The sequence below is a fragment of the Myotis daubentonii genome, chromosome 1 (genome assembly GCF_963259705.1).
Source record: "Myotis daubentonii chromosome 1, mMyoDau2.1, whole genome shotgun sequence".
Lineage (NCBI taxonomy): Eukaryota > Metazoa > Chordata > Mammalia > Chiroptera > Vespertilionidae > Myotis > Myotis daubentonii.
In genome coordinates, this window is record NC_081840.1 from 8,527,770 (window position 1) to 8,550,892 (window position 23,123).

The 23,123-nt window shown below is 54.6% G+C and overlaps 1 protein-coding gene and 1 pseudogene across 1 annotated transcript in view; one reads left to right on the plus strand and one right to left on the minus strand.

The window, feature by feature from the left end:
- LOC132230343 (protein Daple-like) overlaps positions 1–21,609 on the minus strand; it is a 105,398-nt gene extending 83,789 nt beyond the window's left edge. The window contains exons 1-3 of the mRNA XM_059687670.1: positions 21,359–21,609; positions 20,463–20,563; positions 13,858–13,966 (exon numbers count right to left, since the gene is read on the minus strand). Coding sequence (XP_059543653.1) covers positions 13,858–13,966; positions 20,463–20,563; positions 21,359–21,472 — 324 coding nt within the window. The 5' untranslated portion in view covers positions 21,473–21,609. The remainder of the gene's footprint in view (positions 1–13,857; positions 13,967–20,462; positions 20,564–21,358) is intronic.
- On the plus strand, positions 15,351–15,901 carry LOC132215102 (V-type proton ATPase subunit D-like; annotated as a pseudogene).
- Positions 21,610–23,123: the final 1,514 nt, after the last annotated feature.

Genomic DNA, 23,123 nt, shown 5'->3' on the forward strand with positions numbered 1-23,123 from the left:
TGGCTCAGGGCCCCTGGCCTTCCCTGTGCAACACAAGCTACCGTCACCTCCAAGAGCAACCGTGACTGCGTCTGCTGCTCGGGGCTTAGCTCTGATGCTCACAGTCAGCTCTCAAACTCATCCGTAAACAAGAAACACACACGGCAAGCTGTCAGCCGCTAGTGAAACGCAGAAAATGACTAAAAAAGGGCCGATCCACTCCAGCACATGACGTTGGAGCCAAATAAAGACAGAGCTCTGCTCTCACAGCGGCTGTACCTCAGAAGCCCCCGTGGGGAGAGACGTCGGCTCCTCCCCTTTGGGCTGGTGTAAAAGGGCTTCCTCGGGGTATTAATAGCCCTCAGCTGTCCCCACAAAAGCCAGAGATTCCCTTTCCAGGAAAGGGCCACAGGCCTGGAGGACAATGAACTATGAGCCACTTTCATGTGTGGAGGTGGCAGGATGGTGTGGGGACATCTGCCTTCTCTCTTTTTCTGCAAAGATTTATTCTGATGACAATCACTTATGTGATAAGAATAGAAAGCAGGGAGGAAGCCTCCAGGTTCCTGCCTCTGCTTAGTCACAGCTCCTTGGGGGGTTGGGGGGGGAGGCTCACTGCCAAAGGGAGAAGCCCTCTTCCCCAGCCATTGCTGGCCGGCCCAAGGCAGGACGCTAGCCTGGATGCCAGGCCAGCACCAGATCCAGGCAAACCAAGGTAGGCAGGGGGCACTCCTGTCCTCCTCGTGGACGGGGCCAAATAAGTCAGTTTAAGGGCTCAACAGCTAATGGGCAGGAGAATGGGGTCTTTATGGGCCAGGTGGGGGTAGGTGAGGTGAGAAAGAAAAAAAAAAAATGGCTCCATCCCCCTCCCTCCAAGAACAGGGGAGCTGTGTGTCCTGTCCCTGCTACCGCCTGCCTCCTCACCCGCCCCGGCTTCGTCAGGGGGAGTTGCCAGCAGCTTTTCTAAAGCGATGTGATCCCAAGTTCAAAGCCGAAGTCACGGACCTAGGCCCAAAAGCCTTCAAGGGGAAAGGATGCTTCTGTGGCTGACAGTTTAATCCTGGTTTGATTTAAGCACGAACTTCTAAAAAGTCCTCAGATCCCAGGACTATCTATCCATCACCAAGAGGAGTATCCTGGCTGTCAGGGCTTAAGATTAATTGCTTCGAGGTGGAAAAACCCCTGTGCTGACTCCAAGGGAAAAGGTTTTTCCTTTAAACCAAACAGGAGAAGACAAAGCGGGGGAGGGAGGGGAACGCTGACTGATCCTGCTCAACCAGCCATGAATGTCACTTAGCCACGTTTAAAGCTGGGGCGGGGGTTTCAGCCCCTTTTATGATTAATGTCATGTACATTTTTATCAGACGCCCTCTTCACTCCTTTAGAAAATACCTGAGCCCCATGTCTGGCACAGAGCCATACGTGACATAAAAACCTTCTACCCTCTTAATTTATGCTTTTAGCATCTCCCTCTTATTACCATATTCGAGAGGGTGGGGACCCGGCTAAGTCAGAGCAACACCTGAAACATGGCACTCACTCGCTCTGTGCTAAATGCAGAAATAACACAAGCGGGCATCCCAGAAATAAATATCAGTGTTAATTTGAGTCCCTCCCCCTGCACCCCCTGCCTCCAGCTGAAGACGCTGGGGCTGTAATGCAGACACTCACTAGTCCCACCTCAAGGCGTGCTGACTGGCTGTCCCAAACCTGCACTGCCCGACCCTAGGAGAGAAAGCCCACAGCTACACCTGCCGCATCCTCCTGAAGGTGCCACCAAACCACCTTCCAGGTCCCACATGCAAGAAGTCAACAGCCGGTCTCCTTCTATTACAGGATTCCCAGCAGCCGAATAAGTTAAAAAACAAGCGAACAAAAAATCCACATCGACACAGAGGTTCGGAAAGTCCAAAAAATGGAGTGGAAACGTCCTGCTTCCTTGGCCTGAGTCACAGGTCACCCATCTGCACCGGAGAGTGGAGCGAACGAGGCCTCCAGAAAGGGTGTGGGGTTCAGCCCCCTTCCTGGTAACATCATGGGAGAATACAATTAACACAAAGCCACATGAAACACACGTTAACATTTACCATCTTCGCCGATTTTAAGAGTCAGGTTCAGTGACCTCCAGAGTTCTTTTCATCCTGGAAAACCAAGCGTTGGTTTTGATGGGTTAAGAATAGCTCCCCATCCCCCGCCCTCGGCCCCTGGCAACCACCACGCTACATGGTTTCTAGGAATCTGGCCACTCCGGGGACCTCATGGATGCGGACTCATACAATATTTATCTTTCCGTGGCCGGCTTATTACAGTCAGCACGCTATCCTCCAGGGTCACCCGTGTTGTCGCCTGTGTCAGATGTTCCCTCCTTTTTCAGGCTGAATAATACTCCGCTGCATGTGTGCACCACAGTCTGTTAATCCTCTCGCCCACTGGCGGGCGCTGTGCGCTCCCACCTTTGTGAGTAATGCTGCTCTGACTATGGGTGTAGCTCCTCGCTTTTTTAAAGTCAAAGGTGACTTCTGAAATCAGGCCGCTATCTAACAGACGCCAAGTTGGATTTTCCCGAGCACACCATTTCCCTCTTTCTTATTTATTTATTTATTTATTTTTAGTTTTGGTCTACTCAGGAATTTAAAGTCAACTTACCCCTCACACTTTCTAAACTCTTTCCAACCCAATCTGAACATAGACTTGGATTTCAAACTCCTATCATGGATTCTACCTCCCAACTCCATCTGCCCTCCACCCCTGGGTCCACCGCGACAGCTGCACCCCGCTGACCCCGCTCCTGCCAACTGGGCCATCGCCAGTGGCTCAAGCTCTCCCTTCCCGAGACTGTACCTATGAGACGTTCAAACAGACCCAGGAATGTAAATGGCCTATGAACTGTGCACTGGATCACCCGCTCCTGCCATGTGCCACCCCCCACCCCCCACCCATAAAACCCAGCCCAGGAAATTTGGGGGTGGGGGTGGTTATGGACACGGAACTTGAGGTCCTGACTTGACCCCCCAGAGCAGTGGAGACCTCGGCCAGACCTAGAGAATCCTTTCCAAGGGATAAAGAAAGGAGGAAGGCTTCGCTGGTCACACTGCCAATGACCTGCTGTTTAAAACGGCGGTTGGAGTTTAAAAGGACAAGCTTGAAAGGCTTGTCGAAGTGGCTTTGCCTTTAGAAATCGATGTATCCCACCCCTTTGAACCCCGGGGTCAATAAAGTCCCAAAGCTTCAATACAGGGGATGCATTTAAGTAGGAACATTTTACTTGTTCCTTTATTTATATTTTAGAGAAAGGAAAGGAGGGAGGGAGGGCAGAAGAGAGGGAGGGAGGAGAGGGGGGAGAGAGGAACATCAATGTGAGAAACATTGATCGGCTGCCCCCAGGCTGCACATCCAAACTGGGGACAGAACCTGTAACCCAGGTTTGTTCCCAGATCGGGAGAGAAGCGAACGCCCCATCTTTCAGTGTACAGATGCTCCAACTAACCGAGCCACACTGGCCAGGGCTAAAGTAGGAACGTTTCAGAGGGCAGCCCATCACACTGCCCTATCCCGGGGGTTCCCAGCCTGGTACTGGGCTGCCTTAAGCAGCCCGTTCCCACTGGAAGGAGAACAGACTATTCTGTTCGGTTGCTGGGGTTTGGATGAGAGGCGTTTATTTTTAAAGTTTTAAAGTCATTACGCCTGAACAGTAGTAAGCTCCAGGGAGCCAGGCTGGCTAGACAAAGTTGAAAACAATCAATTTCGTTTCCACCCCCCAGGGCCGGAGCCTCCTGTACCTGACATATGGCATCTCCATCAACAAAGCAGACACCACATGAGAAGCCTGCAGGTTGGTGTGAAAGCCGCAGGGGAGCCTCTGAGAGTGGGATTCAAAGGCTCCAGCCCCCTCCCCCACCCGGCATCTCCGCCCCTGTGCCCCCGTGACCCCCCCGAGCAGTCAGGTCCCGGGTACCTGCCAGGTGTCAGACACTTAAGGGACACAGAGTGACTAAAGCAAGGCCCTGCCCTCCGACTACTCAACAGGCCAGGGGCTCGGAAAGGTCACTTCAGCCTGGAGGGAGGGCCCCGGCCTCGGACCGGAACAACAATGTACTTTCTGAATGGAATGACAGTCTCTGAACTACTTATTCCTGTGAGTCATGGCTTCTCCTGTCACTAACACACGCTGAGGGCCGACACCTTTCCCCGTTGGTGACACAGACGCAGGGCCTGCTGTGCACGAGCTGCACGCTGCGGCAGATAGAACCCTGAGGCCTCCAAGAGATGACGTGCCTCCGACACCTGCTACGCTGCGAGCACACAGTAAGCGTAAAGCAGAAGCTCGCGGTACAGGAGAACTCCGTGGGGGCGGGAGGCCAGCACGCAGGTGTGTGGGTACCGGACCAATCCCAACCTCGGAGGGCAACTCCTGGAAGGGCCTCCCATCATCTGCTCACTAACAGATGAGTGCAGCGGGGCCCAGGGAGGGGCCTGCCCACGTCCCCCTCTGCCCAGCCGGGCAGGCACCATGGGCATGGGCACCTGCACCAGGCCCTGGTCATCCCTCCCCACAGCCCTGAGGCAGGCACTCGTCACTGGAGATGAATGAAGGTGCCCAAGGCCACAGCCTGAGCAGGAGCTCAAAGGAACCCTCTGCCTGTCCCTCCGGCCTCGTCAGCAGATGGGCTGGCGTGGCTTTTCTGACTCTGTGCTCGGATTTGTACTCCTGTCTCCCCAGCCTCCATTACACAGGGACTCGCCCTCCCCCGGCAGAACACAGACTAAGCCGGGCAGCCCCCGCAGAGTGGGGAGCGAGAGCGAGCCACGGTTCGCTGACTCAAAAACCCGGCATGACTTCATCTGTGCCTCACAACAACCTACAAGGTAGAGCTGAATGATGGATGCACTGTAGGTCACCTTGCTAGTACCAGTGCCACGCAAGTTTCTGGACTCCTGAAAGAATTAAATGACCCAGCTTAGCCACGTGGTGGGTGGAGCTCGTCCTTATTTCTGCCCCCTCCCCCCCACCCCGTGCCTTCTCCTCCTTCCCCGCTGGCTGCACCTTCCTGGCCACCCCACAGAGCACAGGGCAGGGGCTGGGTGGCAGCTCACGGCCCCCCAGATGTGCTGCGCCCCATCTCCTCCCACGGAGAGTGGCCCCCCCATTTGGAACACCATCCCTCCCTCTCTCTCTGCATAACCTGCTACAACCCAATCGCAAACCAGCGGGATCCCTGCAGCCTACAGCTGGCAGCCTCGTGGCCCTTCTGAAACCTCCACGCCCCCTCAAAATATCACCAACACAACCAGGATCGGGAGACGGGGGCAGCCTCTGCAACACCCCGCCCCCCAGTCTTGGCCGAACCCACCAACAGAAGACAAGCACCCCGTCCTCATCACTGTCTTTCCCCTCACCACTAGGACCAAGTCCCCGAACGCCACAGCAAAGCAGCAGAAAACTCTGCCTTTCCCAAAAGAACAGTTGAGTAACAAAAACTGTTATTAGTCCTGGATATGAGCCACGCAAGCCTCGCAGCCAGCTTCTCGGAGGGCAGAGCCTGCCCGGGCAGGTTCTCCAGATCTCCTCTGACAAACCAGCTATAACATCAAACACGCTGGTCTTGGCAGGGAACACCAAAACCCAAGGCAAAGGAGAGGCAATTTTTTCTCTTTTTTAAAAACGTGAAGAATCCATGCCCCATCCATTTCCCTCCCTTTGGTCACAAACAGAAGTGGTACCTCTCACCACTTCCTACCGCCCTGGCACTCAGGATGCCGAAAGAGAAGCTGTGTTTGCAACCTCATTCACCCAGCGACGTGCTCGAGCCTCACACCTGGCCGCTCCGTCCTGAACGCGTGGGGGACAGGGCCTAACGGAGGCCAAGGCGCTCCCGCAAAGAGCCGCAGCTCCTGCTCCGTCACGGCTTCAGCTCACGTTCTGCCCGACGCGCCGACGCGGAGCTGCTGCCTGATGGTGGGCGGCCCAGCTTCCCAACCCCACACAGCTTTGCTGCTCTCTTCTGTGACGGGCTCGAAAACAGCCCGCTTTTTATTTTAAACAAAAGGCTGCAAATTAACAGAAAACTTGAGCAAAAAGTAAAAAGTAAATACAAGGTGAGGGCACACGTATCAGAGACACGAGAAAGTCCAGATTTGTAGAAACGTGAAGATCTGAGTGGGTCTTTGGGGCCACCGCGTATTGGGCATTAGGGCTCAGTTTGTGCAGAACAGACCACAACACAGGGGCAGCCCGCAGGGACCCTGGTGGCATCCTGGGCACAAAAGGTAAGACCCTGGAGCTGCTCCCTCTCTGTGCAGGCAAAGGAGGGAGTGGCAGCTCAGGGACAGAATGGAAACCCCCAGCAATTCAGGGTTGGACTTCAGGCCAGGAGGAGGGACACACACACACACACACACACACACACACACACACACACCCTCCTTCCTCCCCAGCCCCCTCTCCCCATCTCCTTGCTTTAAGCCTCCATGGCCTGGCGGAATGCCAGCTCTGCTAATTACGTCAGGCCCGCCTTTCACCCCTCCCAGCCCCTGCCATTAGCCCTGATTCTCTGCTTCCGGCTGCTCTGGGGGGTGCGGGGTAAAGTCTGGGGCCAGCTGCTCCCCGGGTCCCACCCTGGGCCCAACCCCGGAAGTGCTGGTTTCAGAGGTGCCTGAAGCAATCCAGTCCTTCCTCTGGGGCTGGGCTGGCGTGAAATCGGGTTAACAAGGCGGAGGCGAGCAGGAGCCCCCGCAGAAGCGGCACTCCTAGGCTGGCGCGGCAGGCGAGGCATCTGGCTCAGGGTGCATGCCGCCTGCTGTTGGGCGGATCCTGCCAACCTCCCCAGAAGGCAGCAGGCCACCCCCCTGCATCAGTGATTGTGGAGAGCCTGAGTTTTAGAAAGAAGCTTCCCCAAGTGACTGAGGCCCCAAAAACGTGTCGCTTCTGGGGCCGTTTCCTTATCTTCCTCATGTAAGGGGACAGCAACTCCTTCCTCACAGGCTAGAGAGCTCCCGCAGAGCGCAGGGCTCCCAGCGGGCACCGGGCGGTCTCTCTCAACCTGGTGCCTGGGGCACAGAGCTGGGTCCCAGCGTCCTCAGCTCCGTTCACTAGGTCCTGACAGCTTTTCTTCTCAACGCACAAAGGAGAGAACAGAAGGAAAGCAAGTGCCCCTGGCGGGCTCACGTCTTGCAGAAACACCTGCCCCTGGAAAGGTTGGGGCCAGGCAGTACGTGACCAGGCACCCCCAGCCCCATCTGCTCCGTCCCTGGCCAGCAGGTGAGGAGTCACCGCCTTCCTCCACTTAGTGTGGAAGCCGCTGGCAGGCCTGAAAGCTGCCCCCGCCTGTGGCCTGTCCGGCTGGCCCAGAGCCACTACACGCAGCCCCCGGGAGCCCTGCCCGCAGCTTTCGAGTGATCAGGTTCTCAACCTGTGGGTCGTGACCCCTTTGGGGGTCGAACGACCCTTTCACAGAGGTCGCCTAAGACCATCGGAAAACACATATATAATTACATATTGTTTTTGTGATGAATCACTATGCTTTAATTATGTTCAATTTAATTATGTAACAATGAAATTGGGGGTCACCACAACATGAGGAACTGTATTAAAGGGTCGCTGCATTAGGAAGGTTGAGAACCACTGGATTAGATGGATTCTCCTGGCAGATGCTCACACAGGTGGGGCACGGAGCACGCTGCTGTCCACGCCCCCACGTGGCCAATGCCCCACGTGAGTCTCGGGGAACTCAGCCCCTCTCCTCTGCCTGCGCCTTGGTCCAGGGCCCCACCACCTGCCCTGACTTCCTCCTCCTTCCTCCCATAATCCACTCTAACTACGGGCACCGATGATTTCTTTCTTAAACTTCCCCTTGTAAAGGTTCTCCAAGGACTCCCGAGGTCTTCAGGGCGAAGTTCAACTTCCTTAGCAGGGCACTCACCCCCTGGAACTCTGCCACCTTTCCAGCCTCACCCGTAGGCGCTCCCCACAGCCACTCTCAAGTGACTTCGTCTCCAGGCTGTTTTATGTCTCCATAGTATGCAGGTGCTGTTCCTCTCCCAGGACACCCCATGCACCCCATTTTCTGCCAGTCTAGCTCCTTGACAATCCTTCAAGATTCGGAGCAAGGGTCACCCCCCTGAGAAAGCTCTCCGTGAGGTTCACCCGTCCCTGGCTGGGGAACCCCCTTCTATGTCCTGTGCACACGCAGGGGTTACAGCAGTTGGGTTACCTGGCCTCTCTCCCACCCACCAGATGTGAGCATCTCGGGCAGGAGAACAGCCTTTAAGAACAAGAGACAGAAAGAAAAAGAACCGGGCTGAGCCACGCCCACCGCTCCAGGCCACCGTCGCTTGCTCGTCTCATCACTCCAGGGTAGAAAGGATGCGAGGCCGGGAGGCGAGAGGAAGGAAAGAGGAAAGGAGGGGTCCACGCAGACCACTGCCCTCCTCAGGGTCACTTCCCCACAGACGGGAAGGCTCTCTCTTGGATTTTAGCCTGAGGGCAAACATTCCCAGTGAAGTGAGGACAGCACGCTCCTGGGTCGGGTCCACGGCAGATGAAGGGCTCCCATGGCTGATATGGGGGACGGATGGGGGCTGGCGGGGGGCACGGGCGTCTCTCTGGTCCTGGACCACCCAGTTCACTGCCTTCTCTCACCAGGGCCCGCTCGCCTGTGGCTGTCCTGCTGGCGATTCCAGAGCGGCATCCAGCCACTCTCCAACACAAGGACGGTGGCCCAGACACACAGTACAAATCACCTCATGCCTTCTTCCCCATGGCAGGATCAGCCCTCAGCAGGGACCCAGAACCCTGCATCCTCGCAGGTGCCATCGCAACGCACCAAGGGCACGGTCACTCCGTCCAGCAGAGAAAAACAAAGGCCTATGAAAAAGGCATACGTCCTCAAAGTATTCATGCCCTCTGACCCAGGAATTCCATGCTAGGAATTTATCCTAAGGAAACGAGAACAGTTGAAAAATTTATGTACCCAGTATGTTCATGGTGGTGGCCGTGGTTATAATTCTGAGACAGAAATAACAGCATCAAAGACAGTGGTACAGCCACATGATGAAATGTCACGGACACACTAAAATCCGTACTATGAAAGGGTATTTAATGACACATCAAAATGCTTACAACACAGTGAAAGGGAAGAAAGGTTACAATTAATGATCTCCACACCTTGAAACACATACGCATGGACAAGACGTCAGAAAGCATAAATACCAATGAGTGGATTTAACTGTCTTTATATTTCCCCATCTGCAATCAGAAAATATTTTTATGATCAAAATCTTACTTTGATTCCCCCCCCCCCACCTTTTTCTCTTGACTCCTTCCCTTCTATATTGGCTACTCTTCTTCAGAATACAGATACAGGCTACAAAATCAAGAGTATCCACCTCACGTTCCTCCTCCTTAAGCGTTAGAGTCAGAAGCAGAGCAAGTAATCCCTCCCCTGCAAATTAATACCATGTGTTATTCACAAAGCAAATGCTGGTGGTACCGGCAGATACGGCCAAAGTGGCGGATAAGCTCCCTGACCACTGTCACCACCAACCTTCACTGCCACCAACCCTCCAGGCCACACGAACGAGGCCGGGCTACGTGACTTTACCACGTCCCCACCAACAATGTACAAATGTACACTTCCTACTATTCTTACTTTTGAACAAAAGTCTTTCATTTTTGAAACCAAGCTTGCACATTTCTAAAGATATTTCTCATGTTTAGTAGCCAGCCCAGGCTTATCTAAGACGAGGGCCATGCAGAGCTGACAGGTCTCAAAAACAAGGCTGAGTAGGGAAAAGGTACCGGCAAGGTATGGAAGTTCTACCTGAAGATGTCACAGTAATGCTTGCACGTATGTATGCACACACACCTACATATATGTGCACAGATATATGTATACACACACACGGCAAGAGAAATATTCACATATGTTCATATTCATTCGAATAACACAGGTGTTCATGATAAACACTGGTACTGTTTTATTTTCAATTCTTCAGAGCAATGAAGGAAAAGACAGATCACAGAAGACAAAGAACCCAGACTACTTCTTCTGCTGTTTCTTCTGAGATCAAGAACACTATTTGGGGGGAGGGCAAAGGGGGAGGATGAGGGACATCTGTAATACTCTCAACAATAAACATTTTTAAAAGCCCAACGAAAACAGTCACATCAGCTAACAGTAACAGCTGACATGTAATAAAAGCCTACTCAGTGCCCCCGGAAAACGAACAATAGTTTGGGTCTGCTGTGCCTTCTAACCACGGTGAGAGACCAGAAGCCAGAAGAGCCAAGTTCAAGGAACTCATAACACAAAGCTTCCCTGAGGTGGTCATAACTCTAAATCGTGGCCACCGCTGGTCACTGTGGGGCCGTGGAGTATCGGACTCCCAGGGCCCATCCTCTTCTTGACGGGTGCGAACTCAGAGGCCCAGAGAAGGACCGCACCTGCCCAGGGCGGACGAGGTGTGTTTCTGCGGTAAGTGACGCAGAGGAGCCACTGGGAGGACCGAGCTCTCCCCGCCCTAGGGGAACTGGCGGAAGGCGCTCTTCCAGACATCACCAGGCACGCTCTGCAGCCCGGGGCTCCCAGGTGAGGGCGCAGCAGCGTCCTCTGCAGGGATTAAGACGGAGGCAGGACCTCCACAGCAGGCCTTGGAGGGGCTGGTTAGAGACGCAGACCAGATGTGTTTCTAACAAGTTCCCTCCTGCTGGGCTGGGAACCCCTCTTTGAGAACCACTACTCTAGCCCACTGATTCCCAGCATAATAGGAAGGACAGTAAGACTCAGCAGCTGGGGAACTTCTGAAAATACAGAGTCCCGGCCCCAACCCCAGAGGAGTCCAAGCCCCAGGCCAGGAGAAGGCCTGAGGTCCTGGCTGACACCCGCGGTCAGACTGCGCCTGGCCGTGTGCCTCCCACCCACCTCTGTCTTCTGAAAAAGGTCAAGGACAAGGTCGCCACAGGCTTTCAGGGGCAAAACATAAGCTTCCTGCGCAAAAACAAAACAAACAAAAAAAAAACTTCCTGCACAACAAGACCACGCTATTGGAGAGAGACCCCGGCCCTCCTAACTGCCCCGGCCCCACGGTGCCGCAGGAAAGGACGGGCAGGGTGAGAGCCGCTGCCTGGCAAACAAGGCCCAGGGCTGGATTCCGTGACCTTGACGCGTCTGACTGACAAGCCAGGGGCAGGAGGGCATCCCACGCTACTTGGGGATGACCGCTCACCCTCCCTGGTCAGAGTAAGGCATGTTTTGTCTCACTTCATCTGCGCCCCTCACAACAGCGGACGCTGGGCAGCACTTCTTTGGAAAACTTGCTTGAATGTCGCTTGACAATAATGACCAATTATGCTTCAGCCACAATGTCAGGTGGGAGGGAAAAAAGACAGGATACGCGATTGTGTATAAGGCACGACCACGACGGCGTGAAACAAAAACTATTCATGGGAACACTGGGAGGAAACACTCAAACTGCTCACGGGGATTGTCTTTCAGTGGTGGGATCGTGGGTGGGTCTTTTTTCTTGCTACCTGTTTGTTTTCCACGCTGTTTATAAAAAGCACGTACTACTTATATGACCAGGACTTTACTTTATAATCAGAAGAAAAAAACAACACAGCTCAACCTTGCCCACGCCTACCGGTGTCAGCCCAGCGGCAAGCGTCCTGCGGCGGAGGCTTGGTCCGCGTGAGCAGGACTGAGGCGGGGACGCTCTGCGGCCTTTAGCAAGTGCTTTAGCAAACATTTACACTGGGCGCCGGGCTGGGGCTGCCACGCACCCCAGCCCTGCCCTCGGCGCAGAAGCCACAGTGCAGACGCCGAGCTAAGAGGCTTGGTCCTTCCTTCTACCGCGATTCTCTCTGGGCCCTGAGGGTGGACTGGCCGTCTTTTCCTTCCCGAGTGGTTCCTGTGCTCTGGAGCTCTATCTACACAGTCCGCCAAGAGCAGCAAACTGCCTGCAACTCGACAAGGTCCCCAGCAGTGCCGAGCCCCCTTGGCCAGCCCAGACCTGCCCAGCAGGGCTGCTGCCCACCATTAGCGTGCACCCTCCCCAGGCCGCGAGAGCAGAGGACGGCTTGTGCATGCCACACAGCCTGCACCGAGCCCGACTGCGGGCTGCTCACGGAGAGCCTCAGAAACGGCACCTCCACCTGAGGCCCTCATCGCTGCCACACGGGAGTGGAGACGACCTCCCAGCAACACCTGAGGCGGGAGGCCTGCCCGTCAGGAGTTCCGCGTTGGCATCTCCCTGGTGTTGATTCATCTGAAACCAGGAGCAACAGGCCTTCGTCCCAGCAACTGGGGCAAGTGCTGACTGTGACAAAGGACAGGACTGTTTGTGCCTCCCGGACTTCCTCCATCTCAACACCTTTTCTCCTGTCTCCTTCCCATAATCCACCAATCTTGGAAACTCAGTTGTGCACCATCTGTCCAATCAGGTGCCTCTTCCTCCAAGAAGCCTTCCCACATGCCCCCCATGCAGCCCGAGTTAGGGTTCCTGTCTATTGCACTGTTGGCCCCATCTGCTTCCCTGGCACCAGCACACAGCATCAAAAGCACCTGCTTTCCACGAATGGTGCCCGCAGCCAGGAATCAAGCCCCTCCACACCCAGACCCAAGTTCCAGGGCAGCACCACCGCCTCTGCCCAGCTTCCCCTGCCCGTGGCTGTCACAAGGGCAGCACTAGCTGAAACCCACCAGCCTGTAGCTTGCCCGGCCCTCAGTGTGGCTCCCCTCAGACAAAGAAACAAAGCCACTTCGGTCCCACAGACCCCGCTCTCCCAGGCCCCGCCCTGGCTCCCGGCCCCTCCTCAGCGCAGCTGGCACTTCTAACTGAAAGGATGGGGCTGGTTGTAAGCCTCCCAGAGGCTGCTCGGAGAGTCACGGTGCTGTGCGGCCAACAGGCCATGGAATGAGCACAGTGTCTGGCCCAGGATCTCGGTGAAACCTCGGCGAAACCTCGGCATGAATCTGGGGCTTGTTGATGAGCACTGAGTGGTTCTTAAACCATGTTCCCTGGGGTCCCAGGAACCCACAGGGATGCCCTGAAGGGAGAGGGGGCTGAGCAGAAGGCACCAGGGTCCCCCAACCCCCAAGTCAATCAGAGTCACTGGGTGTCACCTGAGACCTTAAAAAAACTCATATGGGGGGCAGGGGGGAAGTTTCAGTGCTCAGAAAAAGTGTGAAAACCAGGGCCCTGAGGCGCAGTTTCGGTCCATATTGCATCAGCGCTGGCCATGTAAAGACCACAAATTATCAAAGATTTCACCCCACCTTCCCAAGGCTGGGGTGGGGGTTTTAACAGCCCTTCCCCATCAGGTCCTCCAACCACGGACTCTCTGCTAATGAGGTGTGGTGAGCACGGACAAGCGGGCATTCCACACGGTGTGAACTCCAGCACTCCCGTCTGCAAGCTGGAGGCTCGCCGATTACAGTCCTGCCCCAACATAACCTTTCTGTGGTCCCGTATCTCCTGCAACCCCTCGAACTGCTGCTGTACAAAGACGCGCTGAGCTGTGGGTGATAACCACATCAGGGTGCCCATTAGGGTGCCCCTCCCGGTGCCCATGCCAGCCACTCCCCGAGCGACTGGTGCTTGGGGCCACAGCGATGACCCGAGGCTCATCTCTGGGGCCCTCACAGCTCCAGACCCAATGCCTCGCACACCATTCAACCGACATTCCCTGGGTGAGGTAAAGCAATTCACATCTGACCCTCCTCACAATGCAAAAAGCAGATGCCAGTGAGAAAACACACCCGCTGTCAGCAAGCAGAAGCCTGACCGTGAACACATTTCCTCCGGGCTTCCTGTGGGGAAACCGTCTGCGTGGCGGCACTGCCAGGAGCACAGGACCCCTGGGGGGCAGAGAGCGGCCCTTACCTGGTAGTAGGTCTTGATGTTTCTCACCAAGATGGTCAGGTTCTGAATGCGGAGGTTCACGTCGTTGTTCACGTGCTGGTTGATGCGCTGATTAGTCGGCCTGGGGTCTCTAGGGGGAGAAACGCGAGAATGGAAATGGTGTCTCCCAGCGCTGACCGCACCTCCCTCCCCAGCGCTGGGCAGTCCTCGCCAAGCCTAGGTGAGTGTGGGGCTATAACCAGGGTGGCTCCAGTCAAACCCTAATTCCGCCCCTGCTGAGCTGTGGACCCGAGACGCGACACACATCACTCCCGCTCCCACAAGCCCCTACCCTCCTCAGGCCCTTAACCAACGGCATTTCCATTCCCACTGCTAGCAGCACCCCTCAACCACCACCAAATGCAATGCAGACCCAAAACGTTACAGTGTAAAAATCAACAACCTACCCCAAAATATATTTCAAGGTTAAAAGCTGAACACACGAAAATATGAGTCATCAAGAAAGTAAAAGGGGAAAAAATGGTCCACGTTCTGACTTATGTCAATGAAAATCATTAATGTTCTACTTCGCATGGGTTCCCTTCCTCTGTCACCAGCATCGGTCTCACGCTGATCCTGCCTGTGGTTTACGTTCTAGGGACACGATTCCATCAGGACAAACGGACATCAGCCCGTGGCACCATCTGGTGTACCACGCAGCCTACGGGAAATGCTAACCGGAGCGAGACAAGTGATGCACGTGGGAAACCCCCAAGCGTCATTTATTTTCCGCTCTCGGGCAAAAGTCCGGCCTGGTCATGATGAAAGCAGTCATCTGAACCAAGCGACTTGTCATTTCACTCATCTGTGTCTGTACAGGATGCGTCTCAACAGTCTCCGTGCGATAACGAAGGTTTCCTATCTGAAGAGAACAGACCTAATAGGACCACTCGGCTGCCACCTCCCCTGCTTTTCCTAACAAAGCCCTCCCCCCGCCTTACTGTCCCAAGACACAGGCGGGAGGTCTAATCAAATGAGGGCTGTCTTCATGGTTTCACCTGTCACCCGAGCCCTGTGATAAGGGCGCTGAGCCTCCTGGGAGCTGGACTGACGGAAGAGAGGCAGGCCTCTTTCTCTTTCGGCGGTAACCCGCCCCCTCGATACACGAAGGGGGGTTTGGGACGGTATGGAAATCAATCGCAATGACACTCGGCTCATTTGGAGTCAATAATTAATACAAAATTGAAAAACAGGAAAAAAACACAAAACTACAAGTAGAAATCATTTCAAATGTCACTGGAAGTACATTTAAGAAAAACAAACTCGCCTTGACTGGTTTGGTTCAGTGGATAGAGCGTCGGTCTGTGGACTGAAGGGTCCCAGGTTCGATTCCGGTCAAGGGCATGTACCTTGGTTGGGGGCACATCCCCAGTGGGGGGTGTACAAGAGGCAGCTGATCGATGTTTCTCTCTCATCGATGTTTCTAACTATCCCTCTCCCTTCCTCTACGTAAAAAATCAATAAAATATATTTTAAAAAAAGAAAAACAAACTCTTCGATTTCAACGGACCCTGGAGATTACAGAGACTGAGATTAAACTGCTTAGGGGTGAAGTGATGAGAGAAGCTGCCTTTCGCTCTGAGGCCAAGTTCACAGCAGGGAGGGGCTTGAGCACCACAGTTATCCAAAATGTAAATGAAGCCCACGTGAAGATGTGCTCGAAGAAAGAGGATGTAGCAGGGGTCCCTCTGCTGGGATTTGAACGTTACCATGAAGGAAATGACAGTAACAAACTGACTGGCTAGCCAGAGGTGGGGAGCAACTGGCTAAATTAACTGAGGAATTGTGCCGAAGCAATGGGACCACTGGTGGAACTAGCCTCGCTGCAGCCTTCTCTGTTACTTGGGATGAAGCTATGAAATAACCAACAGGCGTGTAAACGCCACTGAACGGATCATTCCCCGGGTTGAACGTACCCCTGCTTATATCATCACGGCGCTGGATCAGAGAAGAGTTCTATAGATTAAACAACGTAGAGGAGAAGAGAAAGATTCTCAAGGAAAAATCTGAGGACTTGGAGCAGTGAAGGGCAGCTGGGGAGGTGGCGGAGCCTGCCAATCTTCTAGCTCCGTGGTCGGCAAACTGCGGCTCGCGAGCCACATGCGGCTCTTTGGCCCCCTTGAGTGTGGCTCTTCTACAAAACACCACGTGCGGGCGCGCACGTACAGTGCGATCGAAACTTCGTGGCCCATGCGTAGAAGTCGGTATTTTGTGGAAGAGCCACGCTCAAGGGGCCAAAGAGCCGCATGTGGCTCACAAGCTGCGGTCTGCCGAGCCGCGGTCTGCCGACCACGGTTCTAGCTGAAGAGAAGGATGAGGTCTTCCGTTTGAACAATCTTTCCTGCGCTGGTTCTTTCAGAAGTCCTAACATGGCACCATTTTAATTTTAAAAAAATAATCAATTAAATTAAACTCAGCCATGAATATTTGATAGCTGCACTATGAGTCCCCATCTTGCACTGTGTGTATCTGAACCCCTTTACTCATAACGTGCAATACTTAGCCAGGGATCTTATTCAATCACCCTATAGCCCCTAAAATAGTCAGTGGGTCGCGTGGGGAAACCAGAGGACCTCTTTTCAACTGTCATGTGACAACATTTTTTTACTATCTCCACACAAAAAAGGTCAACGGTTCAGTGGGAACTAATTTAGGAATAGAGGAGGCGTTCAGAGTTTAAACGGCAAAGGCACTTTTAGCTGCAGAAGTGCACCTACCATTACAAAACGATTTACCTTGACGATGCAATTCTCCCTTGACGACGACACATTAAAAGATAACAAGCAATCTCACAGAGTGACAAATGTGCTTCTTAACGTAGCAGAACTTAGGGAACGTGAAAGGCTTTTTCTGTTTTGTCCTTACTGTCGCCTCAGCTTTCATTTACGTCCGACGGGGACCACCCCAGGGGTGCCAGGAGCCACAGGGCCTCAGCACACACAGGGACGCTCGCCGCACCTAGAAGACACTCCACGCACCAGGGTCGGGGCCTGGGCTCGAACCATCTCTGCTTCTCCCATCAGTTCTGAAGAGCGGTCGCTAACTGAAACTACACTCCCCAAGAGCCCTGACGTTTACTATACGAGCAAGTAAACTAATTATCACGATCATTAATACTCCCTCCTTTAAGTCTCTCAGGGTAAAGGAAGGTTATTAGGAACCAAATCAAAACAAGCCGAGTATGGTCTGTTCCCACTCTGCCCGGGACTGGGTAACCCCCTCCCCTCCGTGCTGCGGGAGATACATCAAGGGCTGCTGATTCCAATCTGGGTCACATCAAACGCGTCCACTCCCACAAGCGCACATTAATGACAACGATGATGACATTTGTTGGGCATTTTCTATATACATGATCTTTTTTAACCCTCTCCAAATCTATAAAGTACCACCCTCTTCTTACAGAGCAGGAAATGGAGGCATAGAGAGTTGAAGTAAGGAATTTGCTCAAAGTGAAAAACTAGTGAGTGGCGGGGGGGGGGGGGGGGGGGATTTGAACTTGCCTGCCTGATGCTAGAATCAAAGCTCCTAGGTAACTTTGCTACGAGACAGTGAAAAATGTGTCCACCGTGAATCAGACACCTTCTTTTCCCTCGGGTACCAGGAGGTACCCAGAGACTGCATTGACAGAGGAGCTATTCAGCAAGTTTCCCATGCATCTCCATCCGCGCCACCCAACGCCTCACGCCCATTCAGGAATTCTCCTAGACCGGGGCCTCCCCTGAAAGCTGAGCTCACAGGGCTTTCCTGCTTCCCGGCACTGATGTCACCTCACCGGGAGGCCGGGGCCAAGAGACTACTACCGCAGCCTTCTTCAGTTGCCACAGACAATGCCCAGGTGCAGTCACGTGAGCCCCAGCAGCCTCCATATGGCTCTGAAGTGTCAGGTAACATGCCTCTTATCTGAGCTCCAGCAAGCCAGTTAGCATACTGCTCTCTTTTCTCAGGCCTACCAGCCCCGGGGAGAGCTGATCAAAGCAGGTGAACAGCACACAGTCGAAGCTCCCAGCATGGGTGGTACAGCAGAACAGCCTTACCTGCTGGGTAGCTGACATTTCTCCCATTTGGCAGAAGTGGAAACAGACGCTTAGCTTAAGTACAGTGTCAGATGTGGGGCTAGGACGTGCCCCCGCCCCCGAACCTCCACCCCAACCCCCCCTCCCCCACGAGTCCAGTTCTGCCCTAGAACACACTGGGAGAGGGCGAAGGCTAAGAATTACCAGCAACCTAGGAGACTAAGACGTGGGAGAAAAGACTGAAGGAAAAAACCCAACGCATACGGGATGCCTCAAATCCTTCCTGGATTAAGAGAGTATAAACATAATTGAGTAACTGACACTAACGCCTTCTAAGTGGCAGGCACTGTGCTAAATGCTAACACATCACCTCATTTAATCCTCACCACCATCTCTTAGGGGAGGCACTTCAGTTCCCATTTCACAGATGAGGAAACTGAGGTGATGAGTGCCATGCCCGGTGTCAGGCAGCTAGGAAGAGAGACACCTGGACTTCAAACCCAGGTTGGCTTGGCTCCCTCTGTGTTGACACTAGGGCTGGAATTCTTTTCTTTTCTTTTTGTAATTGAGGGAATTTTTACATAGAGTAAAATGCATTGTATCTTAAGTTACAGCTTGATGAGTTAAAAAATGAAACATACTCCAGCCATTATACAGAAAACTTCTACCCCTCCCAGTTCTCCTGCACCCCTTTTCCAGTCAGTCCCCACCACTTCCAAAGGCAACGAATGTTCTCATTCCTACACCTGGAGCAGGGTTATTCTCAGCACCAATAGGTACACTGTGCTGCTGGGGCCACTCCCTCCTGGATGTCCTCGATCTGGAAAGCCACCCCAATGGCTTCCCTGTGGTCCCTTTTCTGTGCCTGGCCCTGACCAGAAAGACCCAGAAGAGCCCTGCTTACGGCTTTAAGCCCAAACTAGTCAGCCCTCACTTCTAGACTGGTTACCTTGGCAAATCACTGAGGAGAAAATAGCATTTGAAATTTTCAAGGGGAGACAAGAAGCCCTGCAAACTGAATGTAGCCGCGGGCCCAGTGTGGACGGGCAATGAGCTGGCATTTCTCAAAGGAACGTCCAACAAGCTTTCCTGATTTACAAGCAAGTGGTAAAAGCGTCAGGAATTCCAAAGGTCAGGGAAGAAAGAGAAACAATCCCCGGGCTTTTGTTCTCCCTCTGCCTGGGTGTGAAAGCTGAATGAAAATGCTGGGGATACTGCTGATTTTTTTCATCAACAGGCTTTGGCTTGGGCTTGGGTAAGGACAGGTTGAAGTTTCACTGGCCACCGCACCAATAGAATCCAGTAATTTTGGGGCGGGGGGGGGGGGGGGTCCTAAGGGAATGGGGAATAGTTGCCAGAACTCAACCATACCACCAGACAACCCAAGAAAACTCACCGTCGTCAGCGTTCTGGGAGAAGTGCTGCCAAAGCCAACTGACGTGTCCTTTAGAATCTAATCAAACACAGGATTGGTACGACTGGTAGTGCTTTTGAAAAAACCCCATTAGAACGGAAGTGTCTCTCCCACAGCCCGATGCCACACGGCTCATTAAAACAAAAGGAGCAATGTTCTTGGGGAATGCCTTAAAACAGATCTTTTTAGGTAAGTCTACTTAAATCACTTTCTGAATATGCCAAAGCTAACTCCTCCTCCTCCTCCTCCTGTGGGGGCCACAAAGGAAGCTGGTTCTCTTTAGCTAAAGGGTTTATTATGCCCACGCCTGACACTTAGCTGCAGGTGAGCATAAGGGACTGATCCAGAGAACCCTAGGGTGCTTTCTTTTCCTGTAAGAGTCTAAGAATCAAGTGCTACTGACACTAAGTTCCAGCATCTCCCCTGCCGTTTCTGAGTTAAAAGCAGAGTGCAGCAGGAGGAGCCCACACCTACAGGTGGCGGGCCGGCAGTCAGACAGGCTCTGCAGAGTTCAGCGACGAGAAAGGATGTGGTCACACATTCTAGCAAACAAGTAGAACTTCCACCAAGACCCTGCTGAAGGGGCATGCTCCGAGTCGGTCCCACGGCATTCCGACTCCCTGTGCCTCTCCTCACACAGTGACTTTCAATCCAGCTCGTGAGAAGCGACTTAACCAACGGCACGTGCTACGGGGCCACTGAACATGGAAGATGAAATGAAAGAGAGCCCAGAAACACAAGCGACCCAACCAAGAGTGAAACCTTAGTCACTCACAGATGCTCCCGACCCACCCCTGACACTTCCTGTAACCAGACACTGTCCGTTACAGTTCCCTGCTCCCTAAAGACATGTTTTTGTTTTTTTTTAATTTCATTGCTTAAATCACATGAGGTGGTGTGAAGTTCATTGCACCATCTATCTCAAGTATTTGGTAGTCCTTCAATTCCCTATTTTCTTCATCAAACAAGCTGCCAACCTTGCACTGTCCTGGAGTTCTTACCGCAACGAATGGCGGCAAAAAGGCACTTTATACTGAGATGCCATTGGCCCCACGTGCCAAGAACCCTCCCATAGCAACCTCAGGCTCCATCTCTACAACCTTAAACCAAACCTTCTGAAGAAGCGCTGTTCCTGTCCTTTGTCCGTGGAGACCACTTACATTTGCAACATGATTTGGTTCAAAAAGATGCCATCCACTAAATCCATGTACATAGTCAGGTTGTCGTGGTTGCTGCTTCCAAATGGGCCCAAAGTTTTCACCTGCGAGGAGGGGGATGCGGAGAGAAAAGGCAGGAAAAGTCAGCCCACACGCGCCCATCTGAAGCTCTTCAGGGCAAAGGCGGGGAGGGCCCGGGGGGGGGGGGGCTGAAGAGGTCACCCCACCCACACCCCCACCCACGGCTTCGGTAGGCACCAAGCCCACCTTTCCCCAGGGCCTGTCTCCCTGCCCCGCTCCAGGCAACAGCCGCGAGGCGGCAGGAGGAAAACTTCCTCGCCACTTTTCTCCAGCGTCCCAGAGCGGGGGGAAAATAAAAAATAGAAGGGACTTTTCAACCCATTTCTCACGTCTCAGAGCTACTGGAAATCGCTGCACCCACCCCAGCCTGTACACATGTTCCAACTCGTAGACACCCCCCTCCCCCCACCCTCACCCGTCACCGCCATTCACCCGCTGGGCTGGTCTCGGGTTCAAACACGACACGAGGATATGCTGGGGAAGTGAGTCCTTTTCCCGAGTGGTAAAGCCACAGGGGCCGGGGGGCCACTCGGACCCCGTCCGCTCCTGCACCGGCAGCCCAGTGCCCCGGCGGGAACAGGTGTACCCACTCTCAGGGCAGGCAGCGCTACGGGGTCCTGCAGCGGGCGCGCCGCTCTGGAGTTGGAAACGCCTCGGGACCCCGAGACACGGACCCCCGACCCCAGCCCGAAACACCTGCTAAGACCCCCGAAACGTGGGGCTGCCCGGGGCCGGGCGAGTCGGGTCTGCGGCGACCGCAGGCGGGCGGGAGAGCGGCCGGTGCACTAACAATGGGGCGGGGAGCCAGGCGTACTCACCCAAGTCACCAGCGGGCTCTGCAGAAAGAGCTCCATGAGCTCGGAGACGGTAACGTCCATCCCGAGGCTTCCCCCGTCCTCGCTGCGCCCGTCGTCTCCGCTTCCCGAGCTCATCGCGCCGCGTCCACGGAGCGGCTCGCGCGGCGAACTGCGGCCCGGGGCTACGGCGCGAGCCGCCGGGAGACAAAGGCGGGGCGCGAGCCCACGTTCCACGGCTGCGGCGGCACCGCGCCCCGCCCGGGGCTGGGGAAGGGGAGGGCCGGCCTCTGGGGAGGAACAATACGGGGGCGGCCCCGCCCCTCGGCTGCCCTAGGCGGCCGGTGCGCCGCCTCGCGGTGCCGGGACCAGGATCCCGCTCCCGCTGGGCCGAGTTGGGCTGAGCTGGGCGCGGGGAAGGGGCGGCGGCCCGCACGTGCGTGGCGGTAGGTGGCTTCCGGAAGGCGGGTCCCGGCTGCCCGCACGTGGGTTCGCCGCGCCGCGCCAACGCCGAGCGCAGCCTCCGCGCGCTCGGGGCCCCAGCACGTGGCGCCCCCCTGCGTGCGCGGGTCTTGGTGAAGCCCGGCAAAGCGTCCCCCGGAGCGCGCGGGCACTGGCCCCCGCCGGGGCCTCCCGGGTGCGTGCCGGGGGCCGGGTCGTCCTGCCTCTCGAGGTCGCCCCCGCTTGGCCGACCCTGAGACTGCGGGCCCCAGGCAGGTGCCGCCGGTGGGGCGCGAGGAGCCGCAGCCCTGGTACCACCTAGAGGCCCCCTTGGCGCCAGTGACAGGAGAGCCAAGCCCGCGCCTTACGCGCCGGGGTGGGTCTCGCAGGCAGATGGGGCGCAGGCCCGGAGGGTAAAGGAGGAAACTTTGAGTTCCAGCTGTCGCCGACCTTTCGGACCCTAGGAGCGTGACCTCTTGCTCACCACAGTGCCACCTCCCGGGCTGTCAGCCTTCTAGAAGTTCCTTTAGGAAGCCGGTAATGTGGCCACATTGACCTGGGCCAGGCCCAACTGACATCACTTCCCCTGCCCCCACCACCACTGCCACTTTGCCAGAGAGGAGCCAAATTCCGGATTTCAAAGTGGGGGACATAGCAGCAGCTTGGTGGCAAGCGACAGGAAAAAGGACAAGGGCCCCAACTGAATGGAAAGCAAAGGCCCAGTCCTCCCTGCTGAAACAGCTGCAGCAGACCCGCGTTCCTGCCCTTCTTTGCCGCCTCACCGTAATTCGGTCATTGTTCAAAGCACTTTATACGATTTAACTAACCTCATTGTCACGTGTTACCCCACCAGTGCAGGGTTGACCTGAAGCGCCTACCATAATGCGAGGCAAGTATTCAATAGGCACCAAATGCCCGCCCGTTGTTAGCAATTTGAAAGTTGGCTGTCAAGTGTTAGGGCTGCGGCATCTGCCGGTAAAATGTGGCATTGCAGCCGAGTTTTGTCGCACCTCGTTGGACTGGCAAGGTGTGTGGTCCCAGGAGCCTAATGGGAGTTAGGGTTTCCTAAAGGGAAGGTGTGGAAGTCAGAGTGACAGAAAAGAAAGTGGGGGACTGCGCAGGAACTAAAACTGAGAGGCTATGTGGTTTCCCTGTGCACCAGAAATTCAGTAATTCCTTAATTAATGCAACAGCCCGTTTCGTAAAATCGGTTAGAAAATGGGTAGAAGTTGTATCCACACTCATCTTTATTAGAAGGCCTGTTCTGTAAAGTAAGGGATGCCCGTATGGCCAGAATTTTTTTCTCATTGACCCTAATTCGTTTGGAAAGAGGAGGAAGGGATTTTCA